The 26,997-nt window shown below is 39.8% G+C and overlaps 1 protein-coding gene across 4 annotated transcripts in view; it reads left to right on the top strand.

Annotated features, from left to right (window-relative positions):
• The window catches only part of LOC125465888 (mesoderm induction early response protein 2-like), a 78,111-nt gene that overhangs the window by 26,864 nt on the left and 24,250 nt on the right, over positions 1-26,997 (top strand). For all 4 annotated transcript variants that reach the window (XM_048559840.2, XM_048559843.2, XM_048559841.2 and 1 more), the window contains exons 5-9: positions 778-901; positions 7,733-7,821; positions 9,144-9,216; positions 23,148-23,299; positions 24,351-24,432. In XM_048559840.2, the coding sequence (XP_048415797.1) occupies positions 778-901; positions 7,733-7,821; positions 9,144-9,216; positions 23,148-23,299; positions 24,351-24,432 (520 nt within the window). The remainder of the gene's footprint in view (positions 1-777; positions 902-7,732; positions 7,822-9,143; positions 9,217-23,147; positions 23,300-24,350; positions 24,433-26,997) is intronic.

The raw sequence follows: 26,997 nt of genomic DNA, 5'->3' as shown, positions 1-26,997 counted from the left end.
AATACAATGAAAAGTATTTGAGAACGTAATGTTGAACTGCTGCCTTCAACCACTTCATACCACAAGCAGTTCGTACCACAAAAGCCTTCCCAGAATGTTATTACGGAGGGTGTTTGAGGGTTTTGATCCAGAGATGTTGAAAGAACATTAATATATTTCCAAGTTAGGGTTTCATATGTCATTGGGAATTTGGAGATGCTGGTGCTCCCCGTTCACATGCTGCCATTGTCCTCTTGATTGTTAAATGTTGTTTGTTCTGGAGGTTATCATGAAGAATCCTTGGTGAGTTGCTGCAGTGCATCTTTTTGATGATGTGCATTACAGTAATGATTTGACGAATGAATGTTTTAAAGTGGTGGTGGACTGTCAGTCAAGAGGCTCCTGTGTTCTGCTTGATGTGTAACTTCTTGAGCGCTGGCGCAGTACTCCATCACACTCCTGATTTTTATACCTTTAAACTGGTGGAAAGGCTTGGGGAGTCATGAGATGTGTCATTCACCACAGAATATCCTATCTTTGATTAGTTCTTTTAGTTGCAGTGCTTTTGTGTCTGGTCTGGTTAAATTTTGTCCAGTGTGACCATCTAATTTTGAAGGTTGGAGATTTGATAGTGGTAATGCCATTGAATGTGATGGAAAGTGGTTAGACTTTTAATAGAAATTTCCTGCTCTGAATGTTAGTTACTAGTTATCAACCGAAGTTGTCTGGGTCCTGCTGCAAATCTGCAGAAATGTGAGTAAGTAAACATGCGTGATGAACTCTGCCTTTTGTTGACAGGAGCAAATAGCTAAAGATCTTCTTTCTGGAGAAGAGGAGGAAGAAACCCAGTCTTCAGCTGATGATTTAACTCCATCTGTCACTTCCCATGAGGCATCTGATCTTTTTCCCCACCCTCTGAGATGTAAGTTCCCAAAAAGTCATGGTTTACTTATATATGGGGAAGGTCATATAAACTATTTTAGCTTATTTGTACAGAATAACTCTATACACATTGCATTGCTGCATCTGTTGTTTTTAAATTATTCCATGGTTTTTATGCCTGTCCTTGTTACGATCTAAGCTAATGGTAATACTGGACATGACAGTTCCTAAAGTGAAACCTGTTTTGATGGACCGCAGATTTTACTTTTGCAGTTCAGTTATCATGGTGGTCCGTCATTCAGTATTTGCACAGAGGCTGTCAATGTATTTTTAACAAAAGATTGTAAAAGGTTATTAGACACACAGAGAGGAAAATGCACAAACTACTTCATTTCATAGGAAACCTACAGTGTAGAAACAGACCCTTTGGCACAACTAAGTCCTCAAGAGTTTCCCACCCAGACCACTCCCCCATACCCACTTAATTGACACATCCCAGAACACTGGACAATTTAGCATGGTCAATTTACCTAGCCTGCACATGTATGGACTGTGGGAGGAAACTGGAACACCTGGAGGTAACTCACGCAGACAAAGGGGAGATTGTGCAAACTCCACACAGACAGTTGCCTGAGGGTGGAATTGAACCTGGGTTCCTGGTGCTGTGAGGCAGCAAGTGCTAACCACTAAACGACCTTGCCACCCCAATCCTTCACACTTGTTTAATGACATTTAACTGCTCAGGACTTACTTTCAGCCAAACTGTACTGAACAGTGCTAAGCTAACAGAATCTTTGCTGTCATAGACCTGTTCGCTCTGTCAGAATCCTGCATACTACCTCACCTCTGGATGGATCTCTTTTCCAAAACTTGTTTCTATCTTTGTCAGCCTGTGGCACAGGAAACTTTGTTAATAGGCAACAGCCGAATTGTTTTCTTCTCTTTTTTTCTAGAGCATTAAACTATTGACTTTAAGGATTCTTTAAAACTTCATTTTAAATGCATGTAAAAAAAGATTCCAGACATCCTGATGGCAGTCTGAGAACTCAAAAGTTGAACAAACCCCTTCTCTTAACTCACACAGTGTAGAAATACAAATCAAATTTAAAAGTTTTACATGCTTTTGTTGACATTAAAATCCAATTTTCCAAAAAAAAATTCATCATGAGCCATCAGCACATCCTCTGCCTGGAAGTCTATTCTATGTATTCGCCGTTCCACTATAAAGGATATTCCAAATCAGTTTTAGACTCTCATGTACTGGTTTGAATGTGTTTTAATCAGAACTTTAGCTTTACCATTATCTTCCTGTTGAGATTAATAAAATATGATCCAGTACAGTTTGTACAGAAAGGTGGAAAAAAGTTCTCATTTTTCAAATATTTAACGAAGCTCTCCTAGCAATCTGCTTTATTCAATGTTGATTATATTCCACAAATGATATTTGGCTGTTACAACACAAGAACCACCAGGAGACATTTCAGATAAGGAAGACCAATGGCTCGTCACGTTTCACCCATTCCAATTTTTTTCTTCCTTTCTAATGAAATATTCCATAATTTCAATAACCATGAATCCTCTTCAGCTCTCAGAAGTGAAATTCCATTTTAAAAATTCTGCTCAACAGCCTGTGTTAGTTCCAAATGTTGATTTTCTCTTTGTTAAAGAAAATTTAATTGAATTTTTGCAGCTTGATTCCAAAATTACAACAAGACAAACAAATTGGCAACTTTTAATTTTGTAAGTCTCATAATTCAGGAAAAAAAAGTTACATTTCAACTTCCATGGCCTTCTAGAGGAAGAAAATTAAAGTTCGAACTTCATAATTCAGCTCACTAGGTTTTAGCAATGTAGCCTTTATTGGGCTAATATCATGTCTGCTGTGAAATAAGAGCCCAGGTATGGTCACTGTACTCTAGAGGTGATCTTAAACTATTTACAATTTTAATAATCACTTTTGATTTTGCTGTATTATGTATTTAAAAGAATTGACTTGAATTCAGTTTGAGTGATGTGATTGGTCTGTGGTTATACCACCACTATGTTTCTGAGCTTCTATTATCTGCTATAATCTCATTAGTGCAGGAACCGGTAAAATGTTGTGATTGGGGTAACTATTGGCCATCATCTTCCTTCTCAATCTGGTGGTATGTTTTCCTGTTGTTCCTTCCAAATCCTTAACTTTGAATTATTTTCACCTTTCTGACTTGCATCCATGAGATTGTGCAGTCTTGTCACTTTTTTATTATTAAAGCTGAAGATGACAATCAGACAGGGACTTGACAAGGTCAGCAATGTGTGGAGCAGTTACATGAAAAAACTGGTAAACTATATGTGTACAATCGATCTTATGATCGTGAAGAGTTTTTGTAGGAAACAGACAATGAGTAGAAAACAAAACAGAAGAAAATTTTTAAAAATTCTAGAGGAGAAAGAAATGACTAGAATAAGAAGGCAGAATCTGTAGAATATACTGTGACCGTGTGGGTCATGGGCTTTCAAATGCATTCAGATTTTTAGGGACATTAAAAAGACATTATATTCAACAAACCCATCCTTTTTATATAGATCAGTTCATCCAATTTGCCATGAACCTCATTGATTTCTTCCTTCAGAAATGTGTCTAAGCAGGTTACTTGACCTCTCTGTGTTGCTTTTTTTTCTCTCTGGTATAAGCTGGCATCTTTTCAACTTTACTTCAAAATAGATTTGAAGTCCTGAGGTTATATTGCTTTGAATTACCTCATTTGCAGATAATTAACATTCATAACTCTTAATAAATACACTTTCATCTCTATCCTGCCTAATTCCATTAAAGAAATGTAACTGATTGGGAGCATTACAACTGTATTTTTTCAAGAATTTTTTTATACCCCAGTCAATTACATTGTTAGAATTCCAGGTTTTCGTCTGGGAAAAGCAACCTAGCAAGATGCTTCCTTCAGAACGTGAAAGAATTTTATTGCTGGAAGTAAAGAGTCCCAAAGGATCGAAATATCAAATCAGAAGTGTCAGTGATGTTTGAGCTGAAACCAGAAACTATGATAGTTGTATTTAAAGAAACAAATTTTCCCACTAGAAATTGCAGATTTCCCACAGGTTTGGCAAAAGCAATGCCATTTTCATAAATTATGCTTCATACACAATACAAATGATGTTACTTAATGTGTATATTTATTTGACAAATTTGTACCTCTGTTCAGAGCAAAGCCTTGTAGTATTTCCCTTCTCAAAGTTTTAAAGGTTTGAATTCTGACATGACCGGTGAGAGCATCACATTTTTGTGCAGCTTCTAAGTTTTTGTCTCTGTGTAGTATAGTGTTCTTGCCAACTTAATTTGCATGACAGCTCAGAACTTTGAAAATAAAATTCATGCCTGCTTTCCATTCCCAAAAACAGCTAGATTGTGCTAGTTGTTTACCATAATGTGCCCATTGAAGCTGTTTGTTATTGATTGAGATTGTTTTGGTATGCTGGCTTGGAGTGGTTCGTACAGTCAAGTTGTTCACAACAATTCCTCCCTGCACATGATCCAGTTGTTCTGCCGTGCCAAAGTCTGGTGTTTTTGCCTAACTTTAGCAGATGACCATTAATAAATAAGGCACATCCAATAATTAATCACATCCATTCTCAACTTTTGAGACTGTATAAAAAAGGTTGAGTACACATGCATGTGTCATGTGAATGAGCACTGTGATCACATGTCCACATTTGGTATGTGATCGTTTTTTGTCTTAATCAAAAATGCTATTAATCACATACATTTGGAAGACTAAAACTGTTGGCTCTTTCAGGTAAAAAGATACGTAAATAGTTGGAGACATTAAGGACTGCTGACGCTGGAACCCAGAATTAATAGATGGGAAGCTGGAAAAGCAGAGCAGGTCAGACAGCATCCGAAGAGCAGGAAAGCCAACATTTTAGGCGGCGACCCTTCATCAGGACTGGGTGGCTGGGGTAAGGGCAGATAGGATGGTGATAGGAGGATGCAGGTTGGGGTTATTGTGATTAGTCAGTGGGAATGGTGGAACACATAGGTGAATAGGAAGATGGACAGGTTAGGTCAGGTCAGAGAGGAGAGGAGGAGGCCTGGACATGGAACAAAGCTAGGGGTGGAGAGATTTTGAAGCTGGTGAAGTCAGTATTGGGGCCATTGTGCTGTAAGCCCCCACTACAGGTCCACTGTCAGAGTGAGGCCAAACATAAACTGGAGGAACAACACCTGATATCTTGCCTTGGGAACTTGCATCCTAATGGCTCAATATTCACCAGCTTCAAACTCCCTCCACCCCCAGTCTTATCCCATGTCCAGCCCTCCCCCTCCTCCTTGCTTCCCTGACCCGACCTAACCTGCCCATCTCCCTACTCACCTATCTGCTCCACCCTTCCCACTGACCAATCACAATAACCCCCCACCTGCATCCACCTATCATCATCCTACTTACCCTTGCCCTAGCCCCATCCCCCTCCCTGTATTTACTTCTGGGCTGCTGTCCCCCTCCCCAGTCATGATTAAGGGTCTCTGCCTGAAACATTGACTTTCCTGCTGCTTAGATGCTATCTGACCTACTGCGCTTTCCCAGCTTCGCGTCTGTTGACTTTTACACATTGCATTCTTGCTTTTAAAAAAAGAACTTGCATTTATAAGGCACTTTTTATAGACCTAGAGTGCTGCAGTCACAGTCAATGAAATGTTTTTGAAATGCAGTCATTGTCATAAGTAAATATAAAATCCAGTTTGTACGACATCCCTTGCAATGTGGTAATTTACAGGTAATTTGTTTGATGTTGTTTATGAAGAGCTAAAGTATTAACTAGTTTCATTAGTTAGCCTTACAAAGAAGAAATAAATAGACCCTTGAGGAGAAAACCCTTAAAACTATTATTACACAAATAGAAACTATTCCTCAACTTCTCCAATGCTCACATACCATTTTATCTTTGTTCACACACAACTCCCCATACCATTTCTCCCCACGTTATCAACAGGAGCTGTGTAACTGACGCTGGACAAGGGTGCAAGCCCTGGGGTAATAAACTAAGACTCAAGCACTCTCGATCCAGGAAGTCAAGCCACCAACCACTCAGATAATGCAGATAGACAGAAACTGTTCTATGTGAAACCTGGCATGTTTATTCTCCCAATATGTCCCAGAGGAATTGTAACCTGTTGGTAATGTTGTTGTGGCACTTTGAAGTTGAGATTAGCTATTTCTGCAGATACAAAACCACATTCTTTTTGGTGGAGGGATGTGAATGGTTGTTGGGGTGTGGGTGTTATGATATGTAGTTATAGAAGAAAGAATAGTTGACCACTTATCCTTCCTTATAAAGTTATTAGGAATACTCCTCTAATTGATCTGAATTGGCTTCAAGCCCAGATTTTTTAAGAGAAGTGTTGCAGTTCCTGACTCCGAACTGCATCCCTTCTGATGGTTTATTTTCAGAGTCAGGCATCTTTTCCATCCCTGGCTTTGAAATCCCCAAAGATAACAATTGTATTTTCCTTAGGGATGTTGATGAGTATGGTGCCAGGCAAGAGTAGAAACCTTCTTTGGACTCATCTGCACGTCAGGCATTGGGACATGGGCACTCACTGTTGCCTGCTGGTTCTTGGCAGGTGGTAGACAGAGAGTCATGAGACGATCGTTGATGCCAGCTGGACCTCCAAGAGTCAGTGGACAGAGTTTTTTTCTTGATAGTGCATCCAATTCTATGCGTCCTGTGTTGATCCTTGGGTTTTCCTTTCACCAGGAGTAACCACCTCTGCTGCTGCTAGAGTTAATCAATTCAAAGTTATGATGTCCCCTAATGAAGAAGTTTGTCCTAAATTCCCTATTGGATTTACGAGTCACTACCAACCTTATATATGTGGCACCTAGTCCTGTTCCAACTTGCAAGTGGAAACATTTTCCTGATGTCTACTTTTCAAACTCAAAATTTTGAACACCTTCGTCAGGTCACACATCAGTCTTCTGATTTCTGTAGAAAAGAGCTTATCTTTCCTGATAGATATTATCTCTCTGCTCTGGTATAATTGTATAAATCTGTCTTTATACATTTTCCAATGCCTCAAAACTTGCTGCTATACAGTAAACATTGACGTACTAACAGGATTACAACCAATGTAATTGCAATGTCCACTGATCAACTGGAAACAGTTGCATCTTGCAACAAAAACAAATTTGCTGGAAAAGCTCAGCACATCTGGCAGCATCTGTGAAGGTAAAAACAAAGTTAACATTTCAGGTCCGGTGACCCTTCCTAAGAATTGACGTCACCGGATCCGAAATGTTAACTCTGTTTTTTCCTTCACAGATGCTCCTAAACTGAGCTTTTCCAGCACTTTTCTTTCTGTTCCTGATTTACAGCGTCCGCAGTTCTTTCGGTTTTTATTTAGCATCTTGCAATCTTTACACTTTCTGTTCCTGGGAAATAATTGCTGAAGGCCCTGTGTGTGTGTGTGTGTGTGTGTGTGTGTGTGTGTGTGTGATTCAAAATTTGCATCTTGGATCAGAATTAGGCTTTTTGTTTTGAAAAAAAATTGAATCGTCGATGGGTTCAAATTCTGTTTGGAATATGCTGAGAATTATTTCTAAAACATTAGTTGAGACATTTATTTTGATGATTTGAGAAAATGCTAAGTTCACGTTGTGCCAAGATGAACTCCAAAATGCTGTCATCGCATTGATACAAATGCAAAATCTGTTCTGGGGAATAAAAAAAATTCTTATTGAGATAACATGTTGCACTTTCTAGTAACAATAATTAACACAATTACACAACAATTACTGATATGTAATAAAAAAAGTGATGATTACTTTGACTAATTATAATTATAATTGAATTGTAACATTTATTTTGTTTCCAGCTAATTCTATTGAGGATGATAAGGAACTGTCATTATCAGATGAGGATTCTGAAGAAGACGATTCAATTTTATCAAATGACTGTAAAAAGGTTAGTGCCTTTTGAACAAGGTATTGTTTGTATTTTCATTTCTTCAGTATTTGAAAACGTGTTATTGCATAGGCCCAGGTAAGTTACTGTCAGCTGGGATTGTCTGTCACAGCATGACTTTGGAATATTGAATTGCGCTTTCTCTTCAAAACAATTCTAGCCATATTCTTTTTTTAAATTTTATTGGTTAATTTTCTTTCTTTACTTGCCCCTCTTGCTGTCTTTTAATGCTGCCAAGCTCTCGTTGTGAGTAACTGAGTTATCTAGAGTGAAAACTATCTAATTTTTAGAACTGGGTTGCCAGAAGGTACATCACAATTGATTTGAGTAATTCTGAACAGAGGTGATCAGCTAATTTAACTAAACAGCAATCAAGAATAGTTATGTCTGCTGAAAAAAGCACAGATTATTGAATGGTGAAATTATTGATGTTGATTTAGGGTGGCACAATGGCTCAGTGGTTAGAACTGCTGCCTCACAGTGCCCGAGACCCATGATCAATTCCAGCCTTGGGGGACGGTCTGTGTGAAGGTTGCACGTTCTCCCTGTGTCTGTATGGCTTTCCGCTGGGTCTTCCAGTTTCCTTCCACAGTCCAAAGATGTGCAAGTTATGTGGATTGACCATGCTAAATTGTCCATAGTGTTCAGGGATATGTAGTTTGGGGCCTTAGCAATGGGAAATATGGAGATAGGATAGTGGGGTGGGTTTGGGTGGGATGTTCTTCAGAAGGCCAGTCTAGACTTGTTGGGCCAAATGGCCTGTCCCCACACTCTGGGGATTCTATGATTCTACAATTGTGATTCTATAATTATCATTATCTGATAATCTGTCAAAACCGACTGATCAGGCTGACATGTATAATGGCTGATTGAGATATTGAAGGGTGCTCCTTGCTTACTACTGAACTGTACTGCATAGCGAGTCAACAAGGCCATTTTGAGGCCATTATGAACCTGAGATATGTTTTATTATATATTTTAAGTTGTTCAATTTCTTGTTTAATCTTTGGGAAAAGCAGTTACTGTAAAGCGTACTGGTTATTTTACACATAGGTTGACTGACTTTGAATCCCAGTTATGCAAACAACCCTTTTTTTAAAAAAAAATCACCGTTTTCAAATCACTCCATGGTCTTGCCACTCCTCTCAGTACTTTATGTTCTGCCGTGTCAAAGCATAAACTTATACGGTGGTGAAGACTGTGAATGATGTGATTAGCTTTGGTCAAAAGTTGTTGCAATTCAGATATTTTCGTTGAGACTTGAGAATATACTTCACACTTTAAAGAAGAAAGCACCAAATATATATTTTGCTTTATTTCAGGAGATTATGGTTGGACCTCAGTATCAAGCCCCTATTCCACCATTTGTTGGCCGATATAGACAAAATGAGAAAGGTAAGAATAGGAGAGAAAATGTAACTTCTTATTCTTTGGTATTTCCTTTTTCTTTGTCCAATGGATTTAATGTCTGATCTTTCTTTCACGTAAAGCAATGTATGAAATATATTCATTTGCATTGATCCACAACATAGTTAAATATTTTATCAATTAACTAAAGGTTTTAACAAATATATAGGTATTTGTATACATTTCTGATTCGTTTGCTTTGTATTGCACAGTGCAACATTCTAGGATTGTATTGAATACTTTGTACAGATTGACATTTTAATGTTGATGAGTAAAAGGTAGTTTATTGGAATCCATTTACTGCTATATTATCATAGCAGGGCCAACAGGCTTCAATACTTGGCACTTGCCTTTCTGATATAAATGCAAGTATGAATCAAAATTAATTTTGACTCACTGTAGAGAAACTGACTGTTGCACTCAAGGTTATTAGCTTTCCTAATTGATATAGTTTAAGTTGTGTTCAGTTAATGTTCAGGTGGGCATTCATATAGTTGAATGAGCTAGAGGTTTAACCTAAGTCATTATTTCAATATGAAGTACAATCTATTTACCTTTTTAGAAAATCAAATACTGCTCAGCTGAGCTAGTAATAAGATCAAAGAAGCCAAAGCACACATTGAGTAAACTTTTCTTTAAAACCCGCATTTAATTGTTGCAATGCCACTAAATGCCGGTCAGTGATGATTTTAGATGCTTTTAGATCCTACTATTGACTTTAATTGATATCATGCACTAGTGCTGATCCTAAAGTAACATACCCATTTCATTTTATATATATTTATCTGGCCACACCTGTGAACATTAGTGCATTATTCAAAATAAGTTGGCATTTGTGGCCCGCTTAAAACCACTTGCAACAGCAAGAACTTGTATTAATATAGCAGTTTTGATATAATGGAATGTCCCAAGCCACTTTGCAGAACCATTCTAAAACAAAATGTGACACTGAGGCACACAACTTGTTAGAACAAATGACTTAAAACCTGGTCAAAGAATGTCTTAGAGGAAAAAAGTAAGTTAGGGTGGCAGAAAGTTGTATGGTCAGAATTCCAGAATTTAAGTTATGGCCACCTCTTGTAGCGGTGGAATCAGGGATGCTGAAGAAGCTAGAATTAGAGGAATGCAGATATGTCTGGATTTTGTTTAGAGTGTGGGTTTAGTTTTCAAATGGTTGAGAGCTCTGGAAAGAATAAAATGTCCGGATTTTGTCTCAGGCTTGAAAATGACATCTGTGATCATCGGGATTATGTTAGACTACTGGAAGATTTAGCTTCTCTCTCCAATTTGCCGCTCTTTTGCTCTAACTTAAAGCAACTTTGGATTTATAGCCCTTTCCCCACAGTTGCTGTGGCTGAGAGATATTAGTTCCCTGCCAAACTTCTGACTAGCCACAGTTTATACTATTTTTATAGTTTCAACTTCATTCTGTTCCTGGTCAGATATTCACCATGGTCAAAGTACGATACCTCCCAATGCGTCCTTTGATACTCTACCCTTAAACAGCTTCCTGTCTTCATTTACTAGATCCGTCTCCAAACATGGACAACAGTTTATTGGTGCTTTATGTTCACTCCACCTTACATAAACTTTGTCCTTACATCTCGGCCTGAGCTCTGTGCTATAATTTTCCTTCAACAGGACCTTTCAAACCCATGACCCCCAACCACCTAAAAGGACAAGGACAGCAGACACATGGGAATACCACCACTTGCAAGGAGCTCTTATTCAATAAAATTCACATAATCCAATGAGTTAACACTGTTGGTGCCCTCCCTTCACATTGGGCAAATGATCCCCCAGCCACCCCTGTCCCAAACTCACTTCATTCTTTCTCTAGTTTTCCTCAATATCTGCTCATGTCCTAATAGTTCTTTTCTCCGATGTTCCCCAGAATTCCTGTAAATGCTTGCAGGCTGCTAATTAGTGTACAGTTTCAACCTTACACCAGCCAACTGACCGTGCTGCCCCTGAGTTCCCCGAGGACTCAGATACCACCTATTTGGCAACCTTTTTCAGCTAGGTTGATTTACTTCTGATACCAACCCTTTTTTCTTGTTTGGCCATGCTGTAGTTCAGCCACACTGCTGTCAATAATTGCTCATCTCACAGCTGCTTGCTTTCTTTTCCTAAGACTGCTTCTCAGTTCACGCAGCTGCAGTCCAGTGATGAATCACTGGTACAATTCTATATCTCTGGCTGCTTTGTGCAGAATCCCACTGCTTGTGGCTGTCCTTTGCCCCAACTACGTGGAGCAAACTGACAGCAGCAGTTCAGCAACATGGAGTCACCTTCTCTGTGTTTCTCACAAACTGACTGACCCTTAAACTGATTGAGTGACTATTTTAAGATCTTGCAAAAAGCTCTGCCCTTGATCCTGGATAAATCAAATGCAGAAAAAAACCTTGCAATGTCTTTAAGCTTAAATGTTACAATTTCAACAGACTTAAACCATCCCCCTCCCCATTACAAATGGATGGAAATATATAAAACAAGTTCTGTATATATAAAATGTATTTTATTACATAACTGGTATTGTTAAAGATTTATACTGTTTAGATGCTCTGACTTTTGAAATGGCAGAACTATCCGTTCGTCTAACCCTAGCGTCTTGAATATTCCCAATGTTAATTATTCCATAATTGATGGGTATGCATTTAGCTGCCCCACACCCCTCCCCAGACCTGTTACCCTCACTAAATCTCTCATAGTTCCTTATCTGCTTTAAGTTGCTCTTTAAAACCTACTTCTTTGACCATGTATTGTTCCATCAACTCCAGTGTCACTTATGTTGCAATGTCAAGTTTTGCTTTATAACTGTCCCGTGAAACCTCTTTGCTTTCTCACTACGTTGAAGAAGCTGTAGAATTACAAAATTTGTTGTTGCTAGAGAAGATTACAGAGATGGGAATGGGCAAAGCCATAACATAGAATTGAAAACGAGGCTGATAATTTTAATATTGGATTGTTGCTTGTTCGCAGTAAGCTAGTGAAGTTTGCGTAATGAATTTTTTTTGTTCCACTTTTTAAACTTTCATTCCTTTCACACAGTTGCCTTTGGACAATTACGTTTCACTCTGTAATAATTTGGTGCAGTTTCACTGAAGCTAATACTTAAACTGAGCAGAATTCCTATTTTTTTTTAGCAAGATAAAAGTGACCCAAAAGATCACTATATGTGCTATAAACCCTGTAATACTAGTACTAACTCAAATGCAAAAAGTTGCAGTCTTGACAAAATTCTTTATTTTTTCAGTGCACAATATCATACTGAAATTTAAAGTATGATTTAAGCTGAGGTTGTCGGACAATTTTTATATACAGTCAGCAGCTTGTATATTGTCTTCTTCCTTTTATCCACTGGGTGGTAGCAATTAGTCACTTTTCTTTCTAAAATGTAAATTACACAACAGGAAAGTGTTGCCTTCAAAATCAAAAATATTTTAATCAACCTTTCAGACATGTTATTACATAACTCTGGGGAAGGTTGCAATTAAACCTGGGTCTCCTGGCTCCGAAGCAGGGATTCTACTGTAACCTTTACAATTTTCATATAGTAGTGAGCATTACTTTGTCTAGAACAGGCTCCAGCAAATAGTGCTTTTAGACTGAATTTAACAACTTATCGATTTTTACTTACCCTCTACCGCACTCCAAACTCTGGTTGAGTCACCAGCATGTAGTAAAATTCAGCCCGGTGTGTTTTTGCAGTGAAGTACAGTGTACTGTAAACATCAATACTGACTTCTTTTTCTCTGCTACATTTTCAGCTTTGCCAGTGTCCTGTACAGAGAGTGCTGGTGACCATTTCCTAATGTCCTCAAAAATCAGCTAGTCATTACATATAAGAGATTAACTTCTTCTTAAATTCACTCATGGCATGTAGGTGTTGCTGGCTGGCTAGCACGTACTGCCCTTGAAGGTGGTGATGAGCTGCCTGTTGAATCTTCTGTAAGCCATGTGCTGTTGGTTGACCCACAACGCCATTTGGGAGGATTTTGACCCAGCAACAATGAAGGAATGGACATCTATTTCCAAGTTAGGATGTTCAGTAGCTCGGAGGGGAACTTGCAGGTGGGGTTTTCCAGTGTGTCAGCTGCCCATGTCCTTCTTGATTTGAAGTGGTTGTGGGTTTGATTTGTTGTGTCTGAGGATCTTTGGCAGATTTCTGCAGTTCAACTTATATCTCGTACACCCTTGTTGCTACTGAGTGTCGGTGGTGGAGGGAGTGGATGTGATGGCAATCAAGTGGCCTCTTTTGTCTTGGACTGTTTTAAGCATCTTGAGTATTGTTGGAGCTGCACTCATACATGTATGTGGGGAGTATTCACAAGGAGAGAATTTTCCATCTCACTCCTGACTTGTGCCTTGTAGATGGCTTTGGGAAGTCAGGAGATAAGTTACTCTTTGCATTATTGCTAGTCTGTGACTTGCTCTTATAGCCACTGTACTTATAGGATGACTCCAGTTGAGTTTCTGGTCAATGGTGCCCCCTGGATGTTGGTAGTCGGGCATTCAGTGATGTTAACACTACTAAATGTCAAAGGGTGGTGGTTAAATTATCTGTCATTGGAAATGGTGTGGCGCAATTGTTACTTGCTACCTGGATATTTTCCAGGTCTTGTTGCATTGGGACATGAATGGCACTGAGCATTCTGCAGCCATTGGTGAACATCTCCACTTCTGACCTTAATGGGAAAGTCATTGATTAAGCAAGTGAAGGCCGATGGGTTGAGGGCATTAGATATGAAACAGCCATCACTGAATTGGTTGATTAGAACAATATGCCCTTAGGAGCACCTGCAGTGATGTCCAGGAGCTGAGATAACTGTCCTCTAACAACCATCTTCCTATGTGCCAGGTGTGACTCTAACCAGAACTGAGTTTTCCCCCAGTTCCCATTTATTCCAGGTTTTCAAGGACTCCTTGATGCCACACATGGTCACATGTGGCCTTGATGTCAAGGGCAATAAATTTAACATCACCTCTGAAAGTTAGATCTTTTGCCCTCGTTTGTACCAAGGTGGAACCGAGGACAGGAGTGGCGTGGCCATGGCAGAACGTAAACTGGGCTTCAGTGAGGTCATTGTTGTTAAGTGGGTAGTTCTTGACTTTCTGGTGTTGGTTACTCTTTCCATCACTTTACTGATGAGTGAGAGTAGTCTGATGGGACAGTTAGATTTCACCAGCTTTTTGTGTACAGGACATACCTGGGCAACTTGCCACTTTGTCTGGTAGATGCCAGTGTTATATCTGTATGAACAGCCAGTCCAGGAGTGGCAAGTCTGGAGCACAAGTCTTCAATACTATTTCAGGATGTCGTCAGGGCTCACAGCCTTTGCAGTATTCCATGCCTTCACCTGTTTCTTTATATCAAATGGAATGAATTAGATTAGTTGAAGACTGGCATTTGTAATGCTGGGCAGCATGGGAAGAAGCCGAAATGGATAATCCATTTGGCACTTTGGTCTGAAGATTGCTGTGAATATTTCAGCCTTCTCGGAAAGATAACTGGGACGGATAACCTAATTTCTAAAAGTGTACAGTTAGTTTAAATAATAATGCATTCTAACTAAGAAACCAACCATCTTCTATCTCTAAGATATGATCTTTAAGTTATGGGTAGTTTAAAACGTTGATATAGGGTTAGGGTTAACTCACATTGAAATCTGTTCAAAACCTGAAATTATAATGAAGATATTATTGATTTACAATTTGTTGGAAATGCATTTATCCACTGAACAAGTGAAACCGCCCATAATTCTCTCCAGGTGACAACAATGAAAATCTTAACTAGCATGTTGACATTTTTTAAATTGTAAATGTTTCAAAATAAATTGCAGCTAAAAATACATTTCAAATGCTTAGGCTAAAATAACCAGCATCAAGTATACTTCAACCATTTAGAACATAGAACAGTACAGCACAGAACAGGCCCTTCAGCCCACGATGTTGTGCCGACCATTGATACTCATGTATGCACCCTCAAATTTCTGTGACCATATGCATGTCCAGCAGTCTCTTAAATGTCCCCAATGACCTTGCTTCCACAACTGCTGCTGGCAACGCATTCCATGCTCTCACAACTCTCTGTGTAAAGAACCCGCCTCTGACATCCCCTCTATACTTTCCTCCAACCAGCTTAAAACTATGGCCCCTCGTGTTAGCCGTTTCTGCCCTGGGAAATAGTCTCTGGCTATCAACTCTAACTATGCCTCTCATTATCTTGTATACCTCAATTAGGTCCCCTCTCCTCCTCCTTTTCTCCAATGAAAAAAGTCCAAGCTTAGTCAACCTCTCTTCATAAGATAAACCCTCCAGTCTAGGCAGCATCCTGGTAAACCTCCTCTGAACCGTCTCCAAAGCATCCACATTCTCTCCTATAATAGGGTGACCAGAACTGGACGCAGTATTCCAAGTGCGGTCTAACCAAAGTTTTACAGAGCTGCAACAAGATCCCACGACTCTTAAACTCAATCCCCCTGCTAGTGAAAGCCAAAACACCATATGCTTTCTTAACAACCCTGTCCACTTGGGTGGCCGTTTTAAGGGATCTATGTATCTGCACGCCAAGATCCCTCTGTTCCTCCACACTGCCAAGAATCCTATCCTTAATCCTGTACTCAGGTTTCAAATTCGACCTTCCAAAATGCATCACCTCGCAATTATCCAGGTTGAACTCCATCTGCCACCTCTCAGCCCATCTCTGCATCCTGTCAATGTCCCGCTGCAGCCTACAACAGCCCTCTATATTGTCAACGACACCTCCAACCTTCGTGTCGTCTGCAAACTTGCTGACCCATCCTTCAATCCCCTCATCCAAGTCATTAATAAAAATTACAAACAGTAGAGGCCCAAGGACAGAGCCCTGTGGAACACCACTCACCACTGACTTCCAGGCAGAATATTTTCCTTCTACTACCACGCGCTGTCTTCTGTTGGCCAGCCAATTCTGTATCCAGACAGCTAAGTTCCCCTCAATCCCATTCCTCCTGACCTTCTGAATGAGCCTACCATGGGGAACCTTATCAAATGCCTTGCTGAAGTCTATATACACCACATCACAGCTCGACCCTCATCAACTTTTCTAGTCACATCCTCAAAGAACTCGATAAGGTTTGTGAGGCATGACCTGCCCCTCACAAAGCCGTGTTGACTGCATTTAATCAAGCCATGCTCTTCCAGATGGTCATAAATCCTATCCCTCAGAATCCTTTCTAACACCTTGCAGACGACAGACGTGAGAGTTACTGGTCTGTAATTGCCGGGGATTTCCCTATTTCCTTTCTTGAAAAGAGGAATTACATTTGCCTCTCTCCAGTCTTCAGGTACGACTCCAGTGGAGAGCGAGGATGCAAAGATCTTCGCAAGTGGCGAAACAATTGCATTTCTCGTTTCCCAAAGCAGCTGAGGACAAATCTGGTCCGGGCCTGGCGACTTGTCAATCTTAATGTTTGACAAAATTTTCAGCACATCAGCTTCCTCTGTCTCTATCCATTCCAGCATGCACACCTGCTCTTCAAAGGTTTCATTCACTACAAAGTTCATTTCTTTCGTAAAGACAGAAGCAAAAAACTCATTTAGGGCTTCCCCTACCTCCTCAGACTCCACACACAAGCTCCCTATGCTATCCCTGATCGGCCCTACTCTTTCTTTGACCATTCTCTTATTCCTCACATAAGTGTAAAATGCCTTTGTGTTTTCCCTAATCCGTTCTGCCAAGCCTTTCTCGTGCCCCCTCCTGGCTCTCCTCAGACCATTTTTGAGCTCCTTCCTCGCCTGCCTGTAATCCTCTAGAGCTGTGTTTGACCCAAGCTACCTTCTTCCTTTTGACAAGAAGCTCCACCGCTCTCATCATCCAAGGTTCCTTTATCTTACCCCTTCTTGCCTGTCTCAGAGGGACATATTTATTCATCTGTATTATGTTGTGAACAAGCTAATTTTAAGTGAACATGATCACTTGCGTTATTCAATCATTCACCTTTAGCTAATCTTTTGCCTTAGCTCTGAAGAAAGTTAGCAGATTGTTCTAGGAAGGTATTGGAAAAGATACTGTTCTTCCATTCTTTTGATTATTTTCAAAAAGTTACGCAAAATTAAGCAAGTTCCCTACTTTGTGACTGCATTAAGGCCTATAAATTTGGCACCTTTTGTTACTAATTGATTTTTAAAAGGATGATTGCTGCTGAAAGTTGCTTAAAGCCCACAAATTAAATTCCAAGCAGTTGATGTGCTCTTTAGAAGTAAATGATCCTTCCTCACTGTGGAGTATAAATGTTCTCTGTAGAGAATCATCAATGTGTGTTTTCTTTTGTTGATCTGCTCGTACAATATAGGAGTACATAAGCAGACCATTCAGCCACTCGAACCTGTTTCTACATTCAATAAGATCATGATTGATCTGAATAAAAACCAAAAGAACTGCAGATACTGTAAATCATAAACAAAAACAGAGATTGCTGGAAAATCTCAGCAGGTCTGGCAGCATAGAACATTACAGCACAGTACAGGCCCTTCGGCCCTCGATGTTGTGCCGACCTGTCATACCGATCTCAAGCCCATCTAACCTACACTATTCCATGTACGTCCATATGCTTATCCAATAATGCCTTAAATGTACCCAAAGTTGGCGAATCTACTACCATTGCAGGCAAAGCGTTCCATTCCCTTACTACTCTCTGAGTAAAGAAACTACCTCTGACATCTGTCCTGTATCTTTCACCCCTCAAGTTAAAGCTATGCCCCCTCGTGCTCGCCGTCACCATCCGAGGAAAAAGGCTCTCCCTATCCACCCTATCTAACCCTCTTGATTATTTTATATGTTTCAATTAAGTCACCTCTCAACCTTCTCTCTAATGAAAACAGCCTTAAGTCCCTCAGCCTTTCCTCGTAAGACCTTCCCTCCATACCAGGCAACATCCTAGTAAATCTCCTCTACACCCTTTCCAAAGCTTCCACATCCTTCTTATAATGCGGTGACCAGAATTGTACACAATACTCCAAGTGCGGCCGCACCAGAGTTTTGCACCGCTTCACCATAACCTCTTGGTTCCGGAACTCGATCCCTCTATTAATAAAAGCTAAAACACTGTGTGCCTTCTTAACAGCCCTGTCAACCTGGGTGGCAACTTTCAAGGATCTGTGTACATGGACAACGAGATCTGTCTGCTCATCTACACTACTAAGAATCTTACCATTATCCCTGTACTTTGCCTTCCGGTTACTCCTACCAAAGTGCATCTATGAAGAGAAATCAGATTTAATGTTTCAGGACCAGTGACCAGTTCTGACAAAGCGGAAGGGTTACTTGAACCAAAACGAAATCTGTGATTTCTCTTCACAGATGCTGCCAGACCTGCTGAGCTTTTCCAGCAATTTATGTTTTTTTGTTCACGGCTGATCAGCTTGTGTTTCAAATTCCACATTTTCAATCTATACTCAATAGCTTTTGATAACCCTGTTTAATAAGGGCCTATACACCTTTGTGTTTAAAAAGTCCTAAATGTATTGTAACAACCGTTCTTTTCAAAGCAAATTTTTTTCCATGGTGTGCTTGTAAAATCATATTCGACAATGAAGCAATTTCATGGCAGAAAAAGTTATCTGATCTCCACCCTCCACCATCTTCTGAGGCATTGGTCATCTGGATATTGTTCATGCTAGTACCAAGCTGTACTGAATCTGTAGAATGTTTCTTTCAAATGTTTCAATAAATTATCAATCTGTTTTTGCTGGAGAATTAAGTATACAGCCCCAGTAGAAACACGTCGGATGCTCACTCACTCGCTTGCCTCCACTGCTTACTGCATGACTCGTGCTTAACTGGAGAAGCATCAGTGCCCTGAACTTCATAGGAAGCAGTAGGTCAGATCTTCCAATCTCCAGCTCAAAGGGGGACAGATTTACAACTGAAGGCATAAGTTGGAATCCTGGAAGTCCCAACCCATTGATCTATGTGGATATTTCACAGGAAGTTTAAACTACCTTTGGGCAGTCCTTGGGGATGCATGCACCCTTAATGTCTTTTGAATTTGAGTTAAAGTTGGACACTTGGCACTGTTATGCGGTACTTCATACGTTCATAGAATCCCTTCAATGTGGAAACAGACCATTCAGCCTAACAAATCCACACCACCCCTCCAAAGAGTATCCCACCAGACCTATTCCCCTACCCCTGTATTTCCCATGTCTAACCCACCTAAGCTAAACAACCCTGGACACCATGGGCAATTTAGCATAGCCAATCCACCTAGCCTGCGCATCTTTGGACAGTGGGAGGAAACCAGAGGAAACGGGCAGCAATGCTAACCACTGAGCCACCTTGCTGCCCTGTGTAGTTTCTCAGGATTAGGATATTAAGGGAAATAGTTACTTAGATAATGAACATGCTGTTAAACTCCTTAAATCCAATAATAGTTAAATTCTGGAAAAGTCTTAGAGGATTGGAAAGCTTCATTGTAACTCCCTTGTTCAAAAAGGGAGAGATGAAAAACAGATAACTTCAGGCTACTTGGTTTAATATCCAACTTTGGAACAATATTGACAGTTTATTATGAAAGATGTAATACATTCAGAAAATCATAATATAATCAAGCAGAGTCAGCATGGATTCATGAAGGAAAAATCATGACCGAAGGTAACAACAAGCAGGATAAATGTGAACCAGTAGATGCAGTGTATTTAAATTTCCAAAAGGCATTCAATACGTTATCACAGATAGGGTCTTTTTAAAAAAATAAGAACCCGTGGTGTTAGGAATAGTATATTAGTTTGGATGAGTATTGACTAACCACGATATAGCTAAAAGGGGTCTATTGAGGGTGGCAGTGTGTAACTACTGAGTGCCATGAGGATCGTTAATGCAGTCACAGTTATATATTTAATAAATTGCATGAAGGAAGTGAATGTACAATCACTAAGTTTGTGGATGAGACAAAAAGAGGTGTGAAGACAAGTAGTGAGGATGACACGAAGATTCTACAGAGTTAAGTGAGTGGGCAAAAGCTTGACCAATCGGATATAATGTGGAAAAATGTGAGATTATGCACTTTGGTTTGGAAAAGAGCTGAATATTATTTAAATAGAGACTATAAGAAGCTGTAGCCCAGGGGGATTCAGGTTTTCTCATGCCAAAATCACAGAAATCTAGCATTGAAGTTCAGGAGGTAATAGGGAAGGCAAATGGACTGTTGGTCTTTAGGGAAGTGGTGTTAAAACTACACAAGGCATTAGATCACACCTAGAATGCTGTGAACTGAAAGGTTCACTCGATTAATTCTAGATATGGAGTAACTTTCTTATGAAGAGAGGTTGAGTAATTTGGAATTGTACTCATTGAAGTTTTGAAGAATGAGAGGAGTCCTTATTGAAACACATATGATTCTTCGACGGCTTGACAGGCAGGTACTCAGAAACTGTTTCCACTTCTGGAGAAGTCTAGAGCCAGAGAGTATCAATTCAGAGAAAACCCATTTAAGATAGACAAGAAGGAATTTCTTGTCTCTGGGTGATAGTGAGCTTTTGGAATTGTTTACCATGGAGAGCTGAAGAGGTTGGGTTATTAAGAATATCCACAGTTGAAACAGACGTATTTTTTGTAAGTCAGGGAATCCAGGATTATAGGGAAATAGCAGAAAGGTGCAGTTGAGGATTTTCTGATTAGCTATGATTTAATTGAATGAAGGAGCAGACTAGATGGATTCAGTGGTCTATTTCTATTCCTGAATCTTATGCTGTCCTGGGAATTTAGGCTAAAATCTGGATTATTTCACAACTGGCGCTCTAATCACTTTGTCTCCCTGACATCCCAACTATCATTCGGACCCAGCCCAATTAGACCACCACACTGACCTGATCTGACTGCAGCATCCAGTCGGTACTGATCACTCACCCACTAAACTGCATACTCCATTCTACCCAATTATCCATTCATCAACATATAGCAGCTAGTGTTGTAAACAAGGGGCATTTCTTGTCTTCTTCCAGTGTTGTAATGTTCCAACAAATTTCTCCGTGGGCTGCTATGCATTTGGATGCAGTGCATGGTAGTGGCAAGTCTGGTGAACCTTTTCAGTGCTGTGGAAATCTGCTCAAGGTTGTCACTGCTTGGAAGATACCAAAGCATAATTCCAGTTGTGTCCCTTGAATAGAGTCAAGACTCTTTAGTTAACTGAAGTGGGCTAGAGCAAGAAACCTAGTTGGTCAGATTTCACTGTCGCAGGAAATGTAAGGCATGTTCCATTCGCTCAACTTACTCCTCCACCACGGAGTTGCTGAAATTCAAAGTAGATACTGAGGTGGTAGTGTGAGGTGAACAGAGTATAGAGTCTGTATGAAGAGGGAAACCAGCTACATGTCTCATGAATCAGTCACACTGAATAATTGTGGAAATGAATGGCAAACAAAGTTTAAATTAGAGAAATTAGTTTGGATGTCAAAGCTGGTATAGAAAAGGAGGGAAAGTAGGTAGGTTGAGAAGGAAAGAGCGAAAAGAGACAGGAAATATTCTTTTTAAAATTGCACATCTTTAGAAATCTCCAACAGAATGAAACTCCACATTACATTTGCGGCGCCAGGCATATTGATTGGCAGTAATGAACAATTCACACCTTAAGCACTTGACGTTGTGAGATTTGACACTTTGTGGGGGGTTTATTGCATACCTGCCATGCATTTCATGGCATTCCATGTGTATCACTTCACCTGACGAAGGAGCCACACCCCAAAACTTGTGATTTCAAATAAACCTGTTGGATTACAACCTGGTGTCGTGTGTCTTCTGGCTTTGTCCACCCCACTCCAGCACAACACCTCCACATCTTGTCGGTGCTGAGTTGAGCAGTGCAACTCAAACAGTAACATTTGAAATTTGATATTGGCATCTGCTCATTATCTGAAGTTGCTGTGCCATGTATGTGTAACAGAGACACTATTATTAATCTAATTTTTATTTTGATGTGTAATCCAGCCCACATAATACAAACCATTGATTTGTTTTTAAAGCATTAAACAAATGCAGCACATGGTTTTTCTTTTATTTCAACTTTGGACCATCTATTTAGTGTCTCTTGATGAATGAGATACTAAATAGAAGTTCTGCCTGTTTGGGTGTACATAAATAATCTCATGACATTATTGAAGAAGATTGGTGGATTTCTACAAGTGTTTTGTCCAGTATTTATTAATTAACCAAAATCGTCAAAAAATGATTGACTGGTTATTTATCACATTTGAGGCCTGATATGCCGGAAAGCATTGCCTGAAAATATTGTGGAAGCAAATTCGTTCGGGATTTTCTACAGAAGTTGCTGGAAAAGCTCAGCAGGCCTGGCAGCATCTGTGAAGATAAATCAGAGTTAATGTTTCAGATTCAGTGACCCTTCCTCAGACCTGAAGCACTGTTAGGAAAGGCCACTGGATTCAAAACATTAACTCTGAGTTCACTTCACAGATCCTGCAAGACCTGCTGAGCTTTTCCAGCAACTTCTGCTTTTGTTTCTGATTTACAGCATCCACAGCTCTTCTGGTTTTTATTTATAATTGGACAATTGCTTGGGGATTTAAAAACTTCAGGCTACGAGGAAGAGATCAGGGATTAGAGTGAATTGTGCTTGCTGAAAGCTGGCTTGGTCGCAACAAGCCGAATGGCCTCCTCCCTGAACTGTAATATTTCTGTGATTCTATGAATTCAGCAAACAACCGGAGACTATATTTCGAAAGTAGTTCATTTGCTGTAAAGTACTTAGAAACTTATTGGGGATGTGAAAGGCACATTGAAAGTGCATGTTCTCTGTTAAGCCTGTAATTTTGAAGAATCAACATCTGCAGTTAGGCTACTAGTGATATTGATTCACTATTGAATGATTCTTATGTTTTGTATTTTGATTATCCTTACATCCGCTATTTTTCTATACTTCTAGTTTACGATAATGAGGATCAGTTGCTTTGGGATCCCTACGTTCTCCCGGAAAGACAAGTTGAAGAGTTTCTATACAAAGCGGTAAAGAGAACAAGAGATGAGAAAACCAATGAGAGCCTGCCTGAAGGAGTACTCATTAAAGATAGTGAACAGGTGACAAGTCAATCTATACAGATTACTTTTAACAGAAGTATGAAGTATACTTTATCGAACACTTTAGCATTAACAATCGATAAGTTTTATCAAAATCTACTGACTTAAAGTCAACTTAGAATTACTGATTACTCTACCAGACAAATCTCAGAATGCATTTCATACTGTAATCATTCAGTTCAGAGGTAATACATTGCAAGAAAGTTCTTATTTACCATTGAACATGCTGTTATGTTCCATTTGATGTATGAGGTGGAAAGATAGCAAAATAACTCAGTTGTAGCTTAGCAACACAGTTTTCAAAATGTATGTATAAGAAATTGTGCAAGAGTCGTGGATAAAGTTAGCACTTTTAAAAAGACATGTTCATTCAAGTGATCATTTCAAGTGTGACCATTGAACTTCTATTAAAGTAAATTCAAACTGTTGACGGCATAAGATGATGTTTGGTTCAAATTAGCACCAGGCAAATTTTTGGCTAATATCATCAAGATGTTCTTCAGCCAAAATGATTAATATGTGAAATAAATAACTGGATATAATGGCAGATCAAACTTGATAGTGCAAAGAGACACTGCATGATCTTTCTAGATGTTAATGGATATTTTTAAAAATCTGCTGGCCGTTCTCATCCTTGTTTATTTTGACTGTAATCATTAACTTAAATGTATACATTGACTAATTTTAACAAGAAACTGAAAATCCTGGTAATCTGAAAAACAAAACAAATTTTTGGAAACAGTTTTGGCCACGTCTTTCTGTGGAGGGAACAGACATGTTCATGTATAGATATAAAGCCATGACATGTTACTGTCTGAGAGAACAAGTATTTTATGTTAAAGTGAATGTCAGAAACCAAGAACAATTGGTAATTCACTATTCTTATCGCACATTCTCTCTATCCTCATTTCCCAAGATTTTTTTAGTTTTGAAATTTTTAAATAGATTCATGTTTCAAGACATTAATTTCAATGGTAATTTAGTCTACATTTTTGTCTATAGAGTGTAAGGTTTCAACTCTTTTATTTTACAACCCCTTTTTAATCTACAGGCCTTGTATGAACTTGTAAAATGTAACTTCAATGCAGAGGAAGCCCTCAGAAGACTAAGATTTAATGTCAAAGTAGTGCAAGGTAGGGATTTTTTTTAAATCTTTCTACCTCTATTCAATAAGCTAGTTATTTTAGAGTGAGGCCACCTCTCTCATCAGTGCTTCTCATGTGACCCATTCCTCTTTCATGATAACTATTATAGAGATATGAATACGGATTTACTTACTACGGATCTGCAGTTTCTTGCATAAGACCATAAGACATAGGAGTGGAAGTAAGGCCATTCGGCCCATCGTGTCAACTCTACCATTTAAATGATGGCTGATGGGCATTTCAACTCCACTTCCCTGCACTTTCCCCGCAGCCCTTGATTCCTTGTGAGATCAAGAATTTATCGATCTCTGCCTTGAAGGCATCTAACGTCCCGGCCTCCACTGCACTCCGTGGCAATGAATTCCACAAGTCCACCACTCTCTGGCTGAAGAAATGTCTCCTCATATCCGTTTTAAATTGACCCCCTCTAATTCTAAGGCTTTGCCCATGGGTCCTAGTCTCCCCGCCTAACGGAAACAACTTCCCAGCGTCCACCCTTTCTAAGCCATATGTTATCTTGTAAGTTTCTATTAGATCTCCCCTCAACCTTCTAAACTCTAATGAATACTATCCCAGGATCCTCAGCCGTTCATCATACGTTAAACCTAACATTCCAGGGATCCATCCGTGTGAATCTCCGCTGGACACGCTCCAGGGCCAGTATGTCCTTCTTGAGGTGTGGGGCCCAAAATTGGATACAGTATTCTAAATGGGGCCTAACTAGAGCTTTATAAAGTCTCAGAAGCACACCACTGCTTTTAAGTTCCAACCCTCTTGAGATAAACAACAACATTACATTCGCTTTCTTAATCACAGACTCTACCTGCAAAGTTGACTTTTAGAGAATCCTGGACCAATACTCCCAGATCCCTTTGTACTTCTGCTTTATGAATTTTCTCACTGTTTAGAAAATAGTCCATGCCTGTATTCTTCTTTCCAAAGTGCAAAACCTCGCATTTGCTCATGTTGAATTTCATCAACCATTTCCTGGACCACTTTCCTAAACTGTCTAAATCTTTCTGCAGCCTCCCCACCTCCTCAGTACTACCTACTTGTCCACCTGTCTTCGTATCATCGGCAAACTTCGCCAGAATGCCCCCAGTCCCTTCATCCAGATCATTAATACATAAGGTGAACAGCTGCGGCCCCGACACTGAACCCTGCAGGACACCACTCGTCACCGGTTGCCATTCCGAAAAAGAGTCTTTTATCCCAACTCTCTGCCTTCTGTCAGACAGTCAATCCCCAATCCAAGCCAGTAGCTCACCTCGAAAACCATGCGCCCTCACCTTGCTCAGCAGCCTCCCATGACGCACCGTATCAAAGGCCTTTTGGAAGTCTAGATAACATCCACTGGGTTTCCCTGGTCTAACGTACTTGTTACCTCTTCAAAGAATTCTAACCTCCCCTTACTAAATCCATGCTGACTTGTTCTAATCTGACCCTGCACTTCCAGGAATTTAGAAATCTCATCCTTAACAATGGATTCTAGAATTTTACCAACTACTGAGGTTAGGCTAATTGGCCTATAATTTTCCATCTTTTGCCTTTCTTGAACAAGGGGGTTACAACAACAATTTTCCAATCATCTGGGACTTTCCCAGACTCCAGTGACTTTTGAAAGATCACAACCAAAGCCTCCACTATTTCCTCAGCCACCTTGCTCAGAACTCCAGGATGTAGCCCATCGGGGCCAAGAGATTTATCAATTTTTAGACCTTTTTTAGCTTTTCTAGCACTTTCTCTTTTGTAATGCCTACCATACTCAACTCTTACCCCGTCTCTCCCTAATTGTTGGCATACTACTCATGTCTTCCACTGTGAAGACTGACGCATAGTACTTATTAAGTTCTTCAACTATTTCCTTATCTCCCATCCGTAGCCTTCCAGCATCACTTTGGAGCGGCCCAATGTCTACTTTTGCCTCTCGTTTGTTTCTTATGTATTGGAAGAAACTTTTACTATCAGCTGAGTTTCTCCAACTGTTTCTGCTTTTTATACCTTTATTGTAAGTTGCCACCGAGGTTGACAGGGCCTATTAAGAAGGCATACAGTGTTTTAGCTTTTATTAATGGAGGGATCGAGTTCCGGCACCAAGAGGTTATGGTGAAGCTGTACAAAATTCTGGTGCGGCCACACTTGGCAGTATTGTGTACAGTTCTGGTCACCACATTACAAGAAGGTTGTGGAATCTTTGGAAAGGGTGCAGAGGAGATTTACTAGGATGTTGCCTGGTATGGAGGGAAGGTCTTACGAGGAAAGGCTGAGGGACTTGAGACTGTTTTCATTAGAGAGAAGAAGGTTGAGAGGTGACTTAATTGAAACATATAAAATAATCAGAGGGTTAGATAGGGTGGATAGGGAGAGCCTTTTTCCTGGGATGGTGACGGCGAGCACGAGGGGGCATAGCTTTAAATTGAGGGGTGAAAGATCTAGGACAGATGTCAGAGGTAGTTTCTTTACTCAGAGAGTATTAAGAGAATGGAACGCTTTGCCTGCAACGGTAGTAGATTCGCCAACTTTAGGTACATTTAAGTCGTCACTGGATAAACA

Source organism: Stegostoma tigrinum, chromosome 30, assembly GCF_030684315.1.
Source record: "Stegostoma tigrinum isolate sSteTig4 chromosome 30, sSteTig4.hap1, whole genome shotgun sequence".
In the NCBI taxonomy this organism is placed as follows: Eukaryota; Metazoa; Chordata; class Chondrichthyes; order Orectolobiformes; family Stegostomatidae; genus Stegostoma; species Stegostoma tigrinum.
This window is presented reverse-complemented; position numbering and strand designations above follow the sequence as displayed.